We start from the raw sequence: 15,278 nt of genomic DNA, 5'->3' as shown, positions 1-15,278 counted from the left end.
AAAAATATATTAAGTTGGAGATATGCTCATATCATGCTTATACTGTGTTTTTATTTTTTAAATTATTTGTCTTTTATTTCGTACTTACTTTCTATTTCATAAATATTTGATTTTCAAACTATTCTTTTATAATATGCAAATTCCGAAATTTAATTCGAACCTTTAATTTTTTACATATAAATGAATTCATAAACTAAGTTTAAATTCTTTCATATGTAAGCTTATAAAATTAAACATATAGTACATATAAATGTTTTTAGCTATTTTTTTTAATGTTGAAATAATTTCCTTTTTCTACTTTCATACATTTCTAATGCTGTAAATTATTATAGTACATTATGTAAGTATATATAGAAAGTAATAATACTTAATTATATGCCTAATTAAATATTTGCAGTAAAATACAGTAAAATATTTACAATCCTTGTATTTTCTCAATGAGATTAAGATGTTTATATACAATGGAGCAACAACAAATCCTTTTTACGCTTGTAACACTGGCCTTTCGTGTCTACCTTCTAATGAATCATTAACTAATGCATAACCAGTGCCACCCTGTAAAATAATCAAAATGGTTATTATTCTCTGTATGGTTATTCTTATTCTGTTCAAAACTAACTCTACTTACCCTTTGTAGAGGGATGATATCAGATGGTGTCAATTTGGAATTATCTAAAGGATTAATCCAATCCTTTTTTATTAGTTTTTCCACACATTCCATTGTGATTACATCACCGCTATAAGTGTGCAAAATGTTTAAAATGACAAAAAAATTATTTACATTTCATGCAAGACAGGAGATTATTTAATTCTCTTACGTCGTTTTTATCACAACACAAGGGACATTGTTACCCAATACATCGTGAGTGATAGGACACATGTATCGCGCTTGTTTAACGATAAGCGATCTCTTATCATCTGGATCCTCAACCACTGTGAATTTTATCGGAATCAAATCCTTCACTTTCAATGGCTTTCCACTGACAGGACAGTAAATGGTCTTATCAGGCTTTTGTAAGGAAACTTCCTTCGCTCCTGGGGTCTTTGAAGGTATCCAGAAGCTTGGTAGCATCTTGTCTTTACCATTTTTCATGTTGGAGACTGAATCTCCATCTGTCGTACTGGAACTGCTTGACACAATGGTTTTCTCACCCTTTAGAAAATTTTGTAGCTTTTTCAACTCTTCATTGGCTGTCTGTTCTTGCGATTGCTCCTGTAATATATACAAGATACATAAATATATTGATTGTTCAAGCTATCTGATAATTTCGATGAGACTTAATAAAAAGTAATAAAACTAACTGTACAGATGTACTACAAGACTTCTGGCATACAAGGTGTGTTGAAATTTATCTTTATCATTTAATGAACTTAAAAAAACTTTTTTCATTTAGCGACACAAGTTGATATAAATATTATTCAACATGTATTTTTCTTGATATTCAATGAGTAATAGAGATAGAATGAGAACACACTTGTGTTAATTTGTCACTAAATGAAAAGCACTAAAAGATGGAATGTGCTAACAGTATTAAAAGAATGCTTCCAGAATATAGTCTGTACATTAGGCTTAAAGATTATCTAGAATTTAACCTCTTCCTTTTGCTTCTGCTTCTCGTATTCCTTTAGCTTCCTTGTGTATTCTCTTTTCTTAGTCAAGACATATTCCAATATCGCTTCTTTATCAAATAAATATCCATCTTTCCTGTAACAATGGAGATCATTAATGTTGAATAAAATACACAAATATATGTACAGATATATGTCACATGTTTATTTTTACTAATATAGATTATCTTTAATCACAGTCTAATGTTTGCAACTAAAAAATGTATGTTGAGATATAAGAGATTGAAATTAATAGAAATGAACAAGTCACACATTATAATAGGAATCTTACATAATAATATTGTCAATATCAAAAAATACGAACAATATTATTCTATATAATAAGAAACCAAAATTTTTCTGAATACTAATAAAATTTTATAAAATTCCTGATTTGTAGAATAAAAAAGAAATCCTGAAATTTCTAGGTTCTTCAAATTTTTACATATATAATAAACACCCAGTTCAAGATTCATAATGTAAGATACTTACGTTATCACTGGATTCCTGCAGGGTTGTAGAGTCAGACAACAACAGTCGAAATCCTTGACAGAGTCCTTGCCCACTCGTTGAGTGTTGGTGCCATAACCTGATGCAGCAGCGTCCTTCTTCTTCTCATGATACGTGTACACTGCACCAGCGGTGCAATTCCTTGCATGTCGTGTCATTGCGATCGAAAATTCGCAAAGTAATAATTCTTTTTAATCCCCTCTTGACAATGTAAACTGAACACTGAAGTAATAATGGTAATTATGAAGGAGGACGAGCGACCTCAACGATTTTTAATGAGAAATTAAAGCCCATGGCGCATAGAAAAAACTGTGGAAAAACATTAAGGCCGTAAACGTAATCAGTAAGCGAATTGACCAATCACAGAAAACGTTAGGCGGCATTCTCACTTGCTCGTGACCTCATTCTACATTGGTCGTATCGTAGGCGTCGCAGGTCACAAATTTGTTGCAACAGCCAATCCGATGTGTCAATTAGAAGTCTCACGACACTTACGATGCTACGATACGACCAATGTAGAATGGGCTTTAGAGTCCCTAGAAATATAGAGTATAGCCCGGTCATGCTTTCGATTGGCTCATATTAGCTTGCTCTCACTATGGCAGCACGAATCATTTCGATTTAAATTATTCGAAAAGTTTCGAAAGATGTTTCGTGCACATGTATCATCATAAAATATCAAAAGTTGAAGAATTATTCTGATAAAAAGTAGCAACGATGGATATTACGGAAATAGATGATCCCGTTGTGAAAGAGGTTAGTGTTATATATACCAATTTCACTTTTTACTGGTTTACTCGCTCTCAATAAGATTATTTAACGTTAAGAGTTTTCTTTAGGTTAGTTATTACTTCTGAACACGTGGTTTAAAACACTGTTGACATTTAGTCATGATGACCTCTATTTCTTTCGTTTTAAACTCGTGTATTTTAAGTGTCTCTAAGAAAGAAATTATTAGATCTGCTAAAAAATGTCTATATATATTTTTTTAAATAATTTATTTAGATTTAAAAGACCGGTTTTATTATAAACATACAAATTATTTCTTGTTTTAGAGTTTAAATAAACAAAATGGTGTCAAGGGCGATTAAAGAGTCAGTATAATAATCTTCGTTTCACAATAAAATATATAATCAGTCATTTTCAATAAAATTAATCCTAACACTATTCAACATTAAATCGTCTAACAATCATATAATACAATTAAAATAGAAATAAGCATTAATATAAAAAAATATGTATAAAGAACGTTACAAGTTTCGGCTCTGGATTGAGCCCTCTTCAGACATTACAATACAGCAGACAAAATTAGTCATTGAAGATCGTTCACCATAATTCCATATTATAGTCTTGTGAGTCTTCTTGCAGAAAATTAACATTGGTTTATAATGATTGAAAAGTCGTATGTAAAACAATATCTCTGAAACGATGGTAAAAAAGCTTTCTTTATAAATGTTAAAAAACACACACACACACACACACACACACACACACACACACACACACACACACACATGTAAAAATTTTTCTAAAAGAAAACTTACCTTAAGTAAGGAAATCAAACAAAATTAATAGATCAACATTACTTCGATGTGTCCACATAATTAGTAGATAATATTCGTCAAATAAAATAAAATAAAATAAAATGAAAAGACACAAATTGGAACATACTGATAAAATTATAAACATTGTGTAAGTGTAAACGACTAATCAGTTGAAGAATCAAACGTAGACTGAGCAAGACAACCAATTATCGATATCAGAAATTCAAACTTTATTTACAATGGATACATAAGACTTATGAAGACCTTCAGTATCTGTTAAGAGTTTAAATGCACAAATAAATAATTAATTATTTTTTTTTATATAAAAATAATCCCTTATTTTTCCAATACTTTCCTGACTTCTCCTAGTAAATGTTCACACGACAAATGACAATAGTCTTGTTGCATCACTCATCTATAGGGCGGACGCGTCTTAGTTCGGGTGTTTTTATCATACTTTTGAAAAGTGTTGCCGACTTAGACTCACATGTGTCTTGCGTTTACACAAAATCCGCTCAGCGGTCCCACAATTTTGGATGTCCCGTCTGTTCGTGCGCGTATTAGCAGTCAGGACAAGTTACGTATTTTAGTCATGGATGTAACACAAGGGGGATAAGAGACACTTGCTCCACTTTTAAATTTTTATAATGTAAAACAATTAACTCTCTCAATATGTGTCCTGTTTTACTGCTTTCAACACTTCTATCCTTCTTTTATAAAAAAACAGTAAAATTCATAATGATGTAAGGTGTAAGTTGTAAGTCACTGATTCAGTAAACTGTACTAGTAAACTCAAATCAGTAGATTTAAACCTTAAGAAATTCATCAGTCACAGTCGTATGTAAGAAAAATAATTGATTAATTTGTTAAAGTTAACTCTACCTATACATATTGTTTTTTTTACTTGGTATGCATACTTGGGTCTCTGAGACCCTATCCATATTTGTTAGTATAACTTTCATAAAAATAGACATATTTTAATTAATTTTTTTTCCATTAATGGAGAATTGATTAAGGAACAAGCCTATAATGTTGAAGTCGATAGAATGAAGAAGTTTTAAGATATATATACAAGTTCAAAGAAAAAGAAAAGTTCAAAAACGAAAAAATCTTGATTTAGCAAATTGCACTGGGGTTTCTGAGACTCCATCAGTGTGCATAACTATGTAGCGTTTTCTCTTGGCTGCATTATCGCCTACCAATGTAACACTCAGACAGTGTAGGGTGTTTCCTTGGCTGGTGGTAGACGAACTCATTTGGTGTAATATTTAAATTTCGTAGCTATAGTGTAGTGCAAATTTTATGTATGAAGGATTTTGCTACACAATCTCAAAAGGATGGTGTAGAGCCAGTGTAACATTTAAAATTTGAAAATGGAAGTCAACCGGCAATAGGATTAAACACGACGATAGCATGAAGTAGTGGATGCCTTTTTTTTCCAATAAGCAACACAGTATGACACAGGGATCATCTCATCCTTGTTTAACATTGGTGAACAATAAGAACATACTGATATACTGTGTCATCTATATCGCTTGTTGGAAGGTACCCAGTGTATACCATGGTGTATGTACACTAGTGTATATATATATTTATATAGTATAGTGCAGCACTTACACGCAATTGGTATATAGCGCAAGGTTACTTAGTGTATCCTGGTGTATCCCAAGAGAAAACGCTGTAGGAATAAGATAGGGAGCACAGACTCTTGCATAATACATTACATGTAAAGCATAAGAAAATTTATCAATCAAAGCTCTCCGTTTCCTTTTTTTCCATGAAATAAAGAATTCTGATTGATTGTATTTCTTATGCCTTATGTGTTATGCAAGAGTCTGTGCTCCCCGCTTACTACACCTAAGTTCAGTTCAGAGAAATGCTATTATATACTTCTATTTATATCAGTCTATCTTCATTGTCCATTAGATGTGAAACAAGGATAGTATGACATAAATAGCACTAATAGTGCACTTCCCAAACACAGTTATATTGTGTTTCAGAATTTAAAAAGTAGTCACTTTATAATAGCTTATACTCTTTCTTGTCTATAACGGTGTCTACAAGATTTTATAAAAAATACTGAATTATTTATTTGTACATCTGATATATTTTCTATCTGTAAAAAATAATAAAAGAAATGGTTTATACAGATACCAGTGTACCTTTCCAAGACTTTAGCGGATAAATTATTTATTATTCAATACCCTGCATATGTCAAAGACAATTATCCCAATGCTACCTTCTTGAAGACTTCCATTAAACCTGAAAACCAGAAAATTCGTATGGAACTTTCAATGGATACATTGAACAAACATTCTTACGATTACGCCATGGGAAAGCAGTTAGCTTTAAAAACAAGTGAAAAATCTACAGAAAATGATGAAATAGTGTTTGATGGGTGATTATGAAATTTTAAATAATCTTTGGTAGAAATTTAATTTACATTTATAAAAAAATTTATTTTTTTTCTTAGAGAACTGATGGATAAGGTTGTATTAACTTCAGAACGGACTTTGTCGGATTGCTCAAATTTCGCAGTCGGGATCTTTCAGGATGGCGAGTTATACATCACACCATTGAAGACAATGTTGCAGATGAAGTTACAGTGCGATTATTTAGACGAAAATAACAGGAATGGGATGAAGAATACTGGAGAAGGTAAAAGAGATTTTTCCTTACTGACTTGTACATGAATACATTTACCGAGATAGCCTGTGTTAAACCTCTAGAGCTTGGCATAAGCGAATGAGAAACACTCACAAATTCATTTGCTAAAATGCAGACGATGACGAGGAGGAAAATAATCCCATTCCGGTGAAGGTAACATTCGCTAGGCATCTGCCAGATAACGTGAAGAAACTGCAGGAACAATCTTTCCAACATCACCACAGAAAGAGCCAGGAAGAGCGTTGGATACATACAAAGTACATACCGGCTTACGATGAGCAAGCTGAGGTAGGTTATCTCGATATAATCATGAAGTTAATAATTTTTGTTTAAAGAAAAGTATAATTAGCATGTAAGAGTTGGGCCGAGAAAAAATGTTGGACGTTCGAACGCAGAGCCACACAGCCCGACAGGAGGATCTTAGTTTATTTCTTACAAACATAGCTATATTTAAATGCAACAACATATTTTACAAAATTACAGTTCTTAAGGGCGAATGAGAATGCTGCGTTGTTATTGGTACGCAATTTTAATCAATTTGTCTTTTGAATAAATTAGAATTCATAAATAACATTTATTCAATCATAATTAGTATACGTTTCGACTCTTATTGAGTCATCCCCAGTACAAATTCAAACTAAATATAAGACGCTATTTTGTGAGTGCAACAAATAAATGCAACAAATAAAATAAATGCAACAACATATTTTACCTACGTTTTATCTCATATTGTTTTTACATATTGAAATATTAAATACTCGGTTGTTTTTGTAGTCAACACGGATGGAGATGTTCTGCTCATCGGAAGAATCGATAAATAATCTGAATTTGGATCAGATAAATTATTTGCATCTGTTGGTACCTCAGATACCTGATGAATGCTATTTGCAATCCACCTCCGAGGATCAGATAGATCTTCATCGCATTTTAACTTTGCCTTTGCTAGACCAAATCAGGACAATCGTGAAACAAGGTGAGAAAATGACATTTTAAGATGAAAAAAAGAAAGATATAAAAATATATATGTATATATTTAATATTAAATATCTTTAAAATCATAATGTTTTTATAAAAAAAAACATTTTTATATTTCTATATATAAAGCCTATTCTACAATGTGCTCTTTGTTTCCTGTTTCTTGCTTTTTACCTTTTGCTGTCTTTCTTCTTTGCAACCATTTTATTGACAATTATATTTTTTGCCTCGTATTTTTTGTTTCTTCCAAAGTTTGTTAACTTTTATCTGTAATAAAAAACGTTAAACAAAATAAGAGGCAAAAGAACAAGATGTAGAAAATAACTAAAAGCAAGAAACACGAAACAAAATGTACATTGTACAACAAATTTTTGTCTTTTAATTACACATACTTAGAAACATATAAAAGTTGATTTTTTGTATTAGCATAAACGTTGATTTTATAAATTAAACATATTTTTATATCACACGTAGAGATTTTATAGAAACAACTTAATTGTTTGCAGTGAGAGTCATATCCTTTGCAAAGTTATGCGAAATTCTATCAGAGCATGATACGACAACAATACTTAGGTATTTGCAGCAAGTAGCTATGCTGGTACAGGGTAACTGGATCGTAAATAGTGAATTGATATATCCCAAAGACAGTCTCTCTCCTCAAAACAACACCTCTGAATTCATGTGTAGAGCTCGTGATTATATTGTGAGTATTCAAAATTGTTAGTAAAAAATTATGTTTTAAAATTTAATTTTATTTCTTAGTTTCTGAATTTTCGAATTTTACGCTAAAATATAATAAACTCCAACTACTTTTTTATATCAATTTTGATTATTATTTCATTTAATTTTATAAAGCCGTTTATTGAATATATTGTTTATATGTATTTTTCCTAAGACATTTATGCAATCAAATTTGTTTACTTGCAAAAGTTGTTCAAGAAAGTTAAAGAAGCTCAACTACAATTTTAAATATACAAAGAGAAGTATACGTATATAATGTTTTTTGTATTTCTTTTAGTTGTTATTATTTACTGAACAACAGTATCTTAATCGCAAATCGATTTCGTCTGTCATCAAGTTACCATCAGAAGAAATCAATCAGATTTTTACGGAGCTTGGAACAAATGAATCGGGGAAAGGTTGGAAGCTAAAAGAACCACTCAACTGGGATTTCTACAAAAGGTGATACAATTCGTTGACTTTTTTTTAGAAAATCTCAGCCAAATCTAACGTTCTTCACCAAATATTTTGCTATTCCAATGTCCTTTTCAATTGATTTCAAGTATTTCCAATTCTATATGATTTTATACAATTCTGTATTTTTTCATTGAATCCGTCATTATTAAAATTACATTAGAAATTAGCGTTAATCATGTTCTTATTCGTAGACATTCCGAAATCGTCCAGCGACAACAAATATTTTGGGATGCGAAGAGAAAACATCTGCGCGAAACGATGGAGGCGCAGAATCAGCCACTGCAGCGTCAGCGCCGGAAATCGAATCGAGAATCGCTAGGTTCAGAAAATGAAGAGAGAAACGTCAGCCGTGGTCTAAAATTGGTCAAAGAATCATCTGCGTCGGATAACGACGGCGCAATAACGGAATCGGCTAAGCACAAGAAGAGTCGCTCCAGAAAAATATCAGAAACCACGTGACCAAAACCAGTGCATCAGTAGCTTAAAATTTACACATCACTCTGATCGTTGTCATGTCGTATCTATGAATCACGTGATTGCTTCGCTATAAATCGTGAGATGATTCTATAACAGGGTTGCCACAAGTAAGGGAAATGTCAGGCAATTTAAAAATGCGTCAGTGAAGTTAGGAAAAGTCAGGGATTTAGTACACTTGTCAGGAAAAATAAAATAGCTGTAAAGAAATTTATTTATATTACGGCACCATAATTGATAAAAATCATTGATAAGATCATTCCGCTTCGTTCTTCAAGCCAACTCGCCTGATAATTCTTTACCTTTATGATTTACCGTGATCTTACGGTACTAGTGCACTATTGCCTTGTTTAACATTTTATCATATTACGATAAAAATACAAGAAACATTGCAAAATATTTATTATTCAAAGTCAGGAAAAATTTCAAAATTTTGTCAGTAAATCGGGGAAATGTCAGGAAATTTTACGATTAAAAATTTGTGGCAACCCTGTATAATGTCACGTTAACTATGTGTTGGAAGTTGAGTTTTCCGAAAATATATTTGAGACTCGTGTCCAAATATTAATTCTTAATGCGACGTACAAATATAGTATATTATTATATTAGTATGTTGTGTGCTATATTTATTGACGCAATTCTGAATTTATGCGCATATACGCACAAATTTATTGTGTTAGAGGAAAAGTTCTGCGGTTTTTGTTAGTTCAAAACTATGGTGTACCACAGGTATCGCCGGAACCGGCACGTACATATTCCTCATGAAAATGTGAATCGAAAATGTTAATAGTAAAATCTGAAAATCTCAAATCCATTTTCAAACGGACGTATCGCTCAACGGCACCGAACGAATATTGCAAAGTTTCTTAAAATTACTATATTAACTCTTGCCGTAGTCAAAGCGATCGCGCGGCCGACCGCTTAGTTGCGCCGCTCTTGACGGCGCGAATTTCATATCTTGTGGTTGGTTATTTTCAAATGCTCACTGTTTGAAAACTATTGATGCCTCAAGATTTTGCTATTAACATTTTTGATTCACATTTTCATGAGGAATATGTATGTACCGGCTCCGGCGATACCTCTGGTACTCCCGATATATATATATATATTTTTTTTTGTTGCGCCCATGCCGCCGAATCGCGTTTCGCTCGCGGACGCGGACACGCACTCCCGCACCGCCGAAATGAACAATACAGAATTAATAGAACAAGAGGCGTTTATTCACAACACACCGAACAACACTCCGAACTCAAAGCGTTTTATCGTAAATAAAAGGTCCGGAGAAGAAACACGTCCGAATGTAGTGACAGCTTCTCCGAAAGAACCCGCTATCATGTTTGACAGCTGAGCGGCTCGTTGTCCCAGAAACGCGCACGTCTTCGCATAACGGCTGGCGGCTGAGCGCGGGCATTAAAATATATGATATATGTATATATTAAATAAAAGGTCCGGAGAAGAAACACGTCCGAATGTAGTGACAGCTTCTCCGAAAGAACCCGCTATCATGTTTGACAGCTGAGCGGCTCGTTGTCCCAGAAACGCGCACGTCTTCGCATAACGGCTGGCGGCTGAGCGCGGGCATTAAAATATATGATATATGTATATAGTATATATATATATATATTATACACACACACGCACACACACATATATTAGTAGATACCTTCATTAAAAAAATGAACAAAATTTCAACAAATTTTGTTCATTGAACAAATTAGAAAAAAAGTATTTTAAAGCTAGAAATATCTACTTTCAAAAGATTTTTATAAAATAAAAACTAAAGAAAGGATAATTTTTTTTTACTTTATAAGTGTGTCATGTATCAAAAAAAATTTGCGAAAATTTTTGACTATCTAACGTGAAAGCGTGTGTTTAAAGTATTAAATATACGCGTATATGTGTGTATGTTTGTAATATATTATACACAAATGTAAAGAATTAAGAGTGATATACTATATTTACACATGCTTTCCATGTTCCAATTGTGAAACAGATATTCTGTAGGTATGTAGATATATTAACGTGTGTATTAAAATCCATACTAATTACTATAATCAAGGGGTACACAAGAATAGTTAAATTTGAATACATTCGGATTTTTGTTTGGAATAAACATCTTTAATTTAAGCATGACCGAGCAAGCTTTGCTAGCAATAGATTTGTCTTACATTACACACATACAGACTCAAATATACACACTCACATATACATGAGATATTTTATATATATATGAAATATAGACATTTTTAGGTACACATAAGAATTCGTAATAGGAATAAATTGTGATGACGTTTCCTGAATGTATTATTTTGTATATGCTCTCACGTTGCTAATTATATTATATTATTAAGAATATATGGGGCATTTTACGCCAAACCTCTCAGCGCGGCGCGCGAGCGTCAAATCACGCTACCTTCAACTCGTGTTTACGCTATTTAAATTAACATAATAGTACATTACGATACAAGGGTCGTAAGTGGCACTTTCTGGCACGGCGATAGCGCCCTCGCGTTACGTTGAAGGTAGTGTGATTTGACGCTCGCGCGCCGCGCTGGGAGGTTTGGCGTGAAATGCCCCATATATGATATTCATTTTTTGTTGCTCTATTCTGAAGGTGATACTGGACCTGCTTGTATTATCGATAAAACTGACGTTTTCGTTCCTGTCTAATTTCTTCGTAATAATTTCGCAGAATAAAAATTCCTTTTTCACAAATTAAATATTTATGCTAATGTATCTGCCCCCGGTCTATATTATGTCCAAAACTGGAAAAAATATGAAATTGCAGATTTCTTTATCTATTATTATCAGTGTTAGTCGCCATACTGAGATTAAATGGATAAAGAAATCTATGATTTTATACTTTTTCCAGCTTTGGATACAAAATACTTCAGGGGCAAGTACATTATAGCCTAAATATTTAAAGGGATGCTGGAGTTACCAACGGAACACTCATTTCGTATTTCTCATGCAATTTCGTTTTTCTTGTACAGAATAAAAATTCCTTCTCCAAAATAAAAGAAAAAACACAAATAAATGCGAAAAAGTACAAACCGGTATGAGATCACCTAAAAATTGTAAATTTTTTTACAGTTTTCCGTTACCATGTAGGTTCTTTTTTCACATATACGTATATAAATAAATACAAGCATATATCCAAACAAAAAAATACTTTCCCGCATTTGACTAATTTATAAGATTATTATGAGATCTTTAAATTATGATTTTAAAGCTTACAAGAGAAATGGCATGAAGAGTACAGTTTGAGTGTATATAATTTCACATTCAAGCGATATATAGGAAAATGTACGTAACGTTTTACTTAATGGTTTATTTAACGTACGTAATGTTTTACTATACGACAACTCCTTTTATCTCCTTATGTGGAGCATAGGACGTCTATAGACCTCTTTTGTCCGAGGCCTATATTCGTTTCTCGAATCAGATTGTTTTTCGGATTTGTGGGTGATTGGTCCACAGAATCCTACCGCAGTCAGATATTAGAGACAAATATCTACTGATATGTATACTACTGATGTATACGGATGTATAGGACCTATAGTTTAACGCCGAATCCGAACGGCGCTGATGATCATAGATCTTTTGATCACCAGGTGGAGCCATTTTTTTCGAAAAATCATCGCGTTTGGGCGCACGTGGGATTGAACTCGGGTCTACAAATCGCGAGTCAATCGCACAGAGCGGTGAGCTACTCGACGCCACAATGTTTTACTATATGTATGTAAATATTATCTTGATGTATGTAATATTTTAATTGGAATTAAAAATTTGTTTTATCGACATTGATTAAGTTCGGCCGTCTCTCCAGCATCGCTATTACGAAGAAATTAGACAGGAACGAAATCATCAAAAACGCTAGTTTTATCGGTAATATAAGTAACTACAGTATCCTTTTAAGTGTATTATATATATATATATATATATATATATATATATATATATATACCCTTACGGAAAAGATCAACTGCCGAGGTATTACTGACTACTACATAGAAATATTACAGGAAACTACTTGGAATATTACTGGGAATCGCACGAACGTATTATTGACAATTACACAGAAATATTACTGCCATGTGTAATTTTTTCGCACTACTGCTGAAATGTATTACTGCCTAAATATTACTGCTAGTAATATATGCGCAGTAGTATTTATAAATATGAATTTTTGTAGGTTCAATAACATATCGTATTGATCAGATTTAAATTACGATTTTTAATTCTGCCCAAATCAGCCTAAATGTGAAATATTTTACAGTTCAAAAAATTCCAAAGATTTTGTATAATATATAATACTTATTCGTATAATATTATTTATATTGTGTTTGTAATACTGACAGTACTATACTTAAGTAGTAAATACTAAATTAAGTAAATACTAATTTAAGTATTTAGTAAATTGTTAAGTAGTATTTACTACTTAAATATTATTGTCAGTATTATTACATGCACATAGTTATTTTGAAATAAAACTTGCGGAATATATATATATTAAGTTCGGAGGCTTTTTAAAAAAAATGGATTGAATAAAAAATTAACAGATCAAGTTATGTAATGCAAAAGTGGTGTTTATATATGGCTTTAAAAACATGTTTTGTAATTCTTTAACGCGTTTGAAAAGCATCATGTTTTAATGATTATATTATGTTCTATCTCGTTTTCAGTATAATTATGATGACTAATATAAATCAGCTACGGATGATAACACTTCGTTCCTATGATAATGTTAGAAATATTATATTATTTTACCGTGAGAAAGAGAGAGAGAAAGAGAGAGACGAGCATATACATTCAATTAAGATAAACGCAGCCTAAAAGATAATGCATTCGAATCCTCTCTTCCCTCTCTCTAACTGAGAGAATAACTTGAAAATTATATCGAAGCATTTGTTGTCTTGCTTTCTATAATTCTAATAAAAGTTAAGTGGTAAAGAATTTTTTAGTACAAATGTAAAATTAGACAAAATGATAATGTGAATAGTTGACATAAGTGTTTACTAATCGCGTTTTAAGAAACTGATGTAACATTTGTAAGAAACGGTCCTGTGCTTTTTGACACTGAATTAGTTAATAATAATATGGAAATTAAAGTCAATTACGCATTAAAAATTATGAGCTATTAAACATTGTAAAGATTCGATAATTTTATTCTCTAGCTTCTGGAGAAAGATAGATAAACAATTTTACATCGGATTATTGTTCAAAACAGAAATTTATTGCAATAAATTTCTATGACAAATGTAACATTTTATGCAGATATATCAGATTCTTTAACCCTTAGCAGGCACACGTCGGCAATGGAACGTAACCTGCACACGGGGTGGTGAACACCCCAACACACTTTAGACGTTTATTACGGCAAAATAGAAGCACCAATGTGCTTGTAAAAAAATTAGTACATTCATTAAACATTAGAAAATAATACCTATTATCGTGAAGAATGAAATTTTTAGTTTTTAGTCATCAACAAAATTCTTGAAAAAAATGTGATGTGAAAAATGGCTCGTTTTATTAAAAAAATCATATCACAGTCAAAAATGAATATTTTTTCATAAAATTTTAACGCGATACTCTCCAGATACAGTACTGTAAAGAAAAAATTAGGAGAATAGTAGATGTTTCAAAAAAAGTATTTATTTTGGAGATCGTATGTGAGAAAGATGCCTAAACTTGACAAGAATCGTTTTGGGGTGTTTGACACTCCGAGTTCCTGCTAAGGGTTAAATATCAGATTCGAGTTAAACTATTATTAAATATATTTAAAATGTGTAGATGTGCGTGCGTGTGTGCGTGCGGGTGCGCACTTTAGGAAATGCGTTTTTAGGAAAAAAGAGAATTCGAATGTATTACTATAGGCGTGTGTACTATCGTGTGACTGTTGGTCTAATACCGCGAGCGTGAGCGCACTACCCCTGCTTACTTTCCGTACTCGACTTATGATACGCTATTTCTTTATATGATTTAAAAACTAAGCTTATGACAAATTTTTACTAAAAAGTCATCTCAGAATACGACTAGAAATGTCTCTTTTAGAACCAAAGGATATTTTGAATCACCCGTAATAGACATAAAAGAAAAGATTGTATTTGATTGTATCGAATATTATGTGATGATGATCACAAATAATAATAAAATATTGTTGTTGAAATGAAAATTTGGTAATCAATTAGATATCGATTTTTGAAGTGCTAAAAAGATCCATGTTCAAAACACACATCGGATTCTATTTCTTTTCCCTCCAAAGGCGATGGCAAACCACAGTATCTTTGCCAATCTTTTCTT

The 15,278-nt window shown here is 32.1% G+C and overlaps 2 protein-coding genes across 2 annotated transcripts; one reads left to right on the top strand and one right to left on the bottom strand.

Moving 5' to 3' along the window:
• Positions 1 to 383: 383 nt before the first annotated feature.
• On the bottom strand, positions 384 to 2,397 carry LOC108779244 (nitric oxide synthase-interacting protein homolog). Its single transcript, XM_018546617.1, has 5 exons — positions 2,101 to 2,397; positions 1,594 to 1,705; positions 819 to 1,213; positions 629 to 737; positions 384 to 555 (listed from the first exon to the last, which is right to left on the bottom strand). The coding sequence occupies exons 1-5, from the start codon at positions 2,274 to 2,276 to the stop codon at positions 484 to 486; spliced, it is 864 nt and encodes a 287-aa protein (XP_018402119.1). The 5' UTR covers positions 2,277 to 2,397; the 3' UTR covers positions 384 to 483.
• Positions 2,398 to 2,835: 438 nt separating this feature from the next.
• On the top strand, positions 2,836 to 9,042 carry LOC108779250 (DNA-directed RNA polymerase III subunit RPC5-like). The gene is made up of 8 exons (XM_018546626.1): positions 2,836 to 2,874; positions 5,813 to 6,060; positions 6,136 to 6,320; positions 6,445 to 6,617; positions 7,104 to 7,302; positions 7,811 to 8,007; positions 8,323 to 8,486; positions 8,693 to 9,042. Exons 1-8 carry the CDS (start codon positions 2,836 to 2,838, stop codon positions 8,958 to 8,960), a joined length of 1,473 nt encoding a protein of 490 aa, XP_018402128.1. The 3' UTR covers positions 8,961 to 9,042.
• Positions 9,043 to 15,278: the final 6,236 nt, after the last annotated feature.

This window comes from Cyphomyrmex costatus, unplaced genomic scaffold (assembly GCF_001594065.2).
Source record: "Cyphomyrmex costatus isolate MS0001 unplaced genomic scaffold, Ccosl1.0 scaffold567, whole genome shotgun sequence".
Lineage (NCBI taxonomy): Eukaryota > Metazoa > Arthropoda > Insecta > Hymenoptera > Formicidae > Cyphomyrmex > Cyphomyrmex costatus.
The sequence above is the reverse complement of the archived record's forward strand: the minus strand, read 5'-3'. Positions and strand labels throughout refer to the sequence as shown.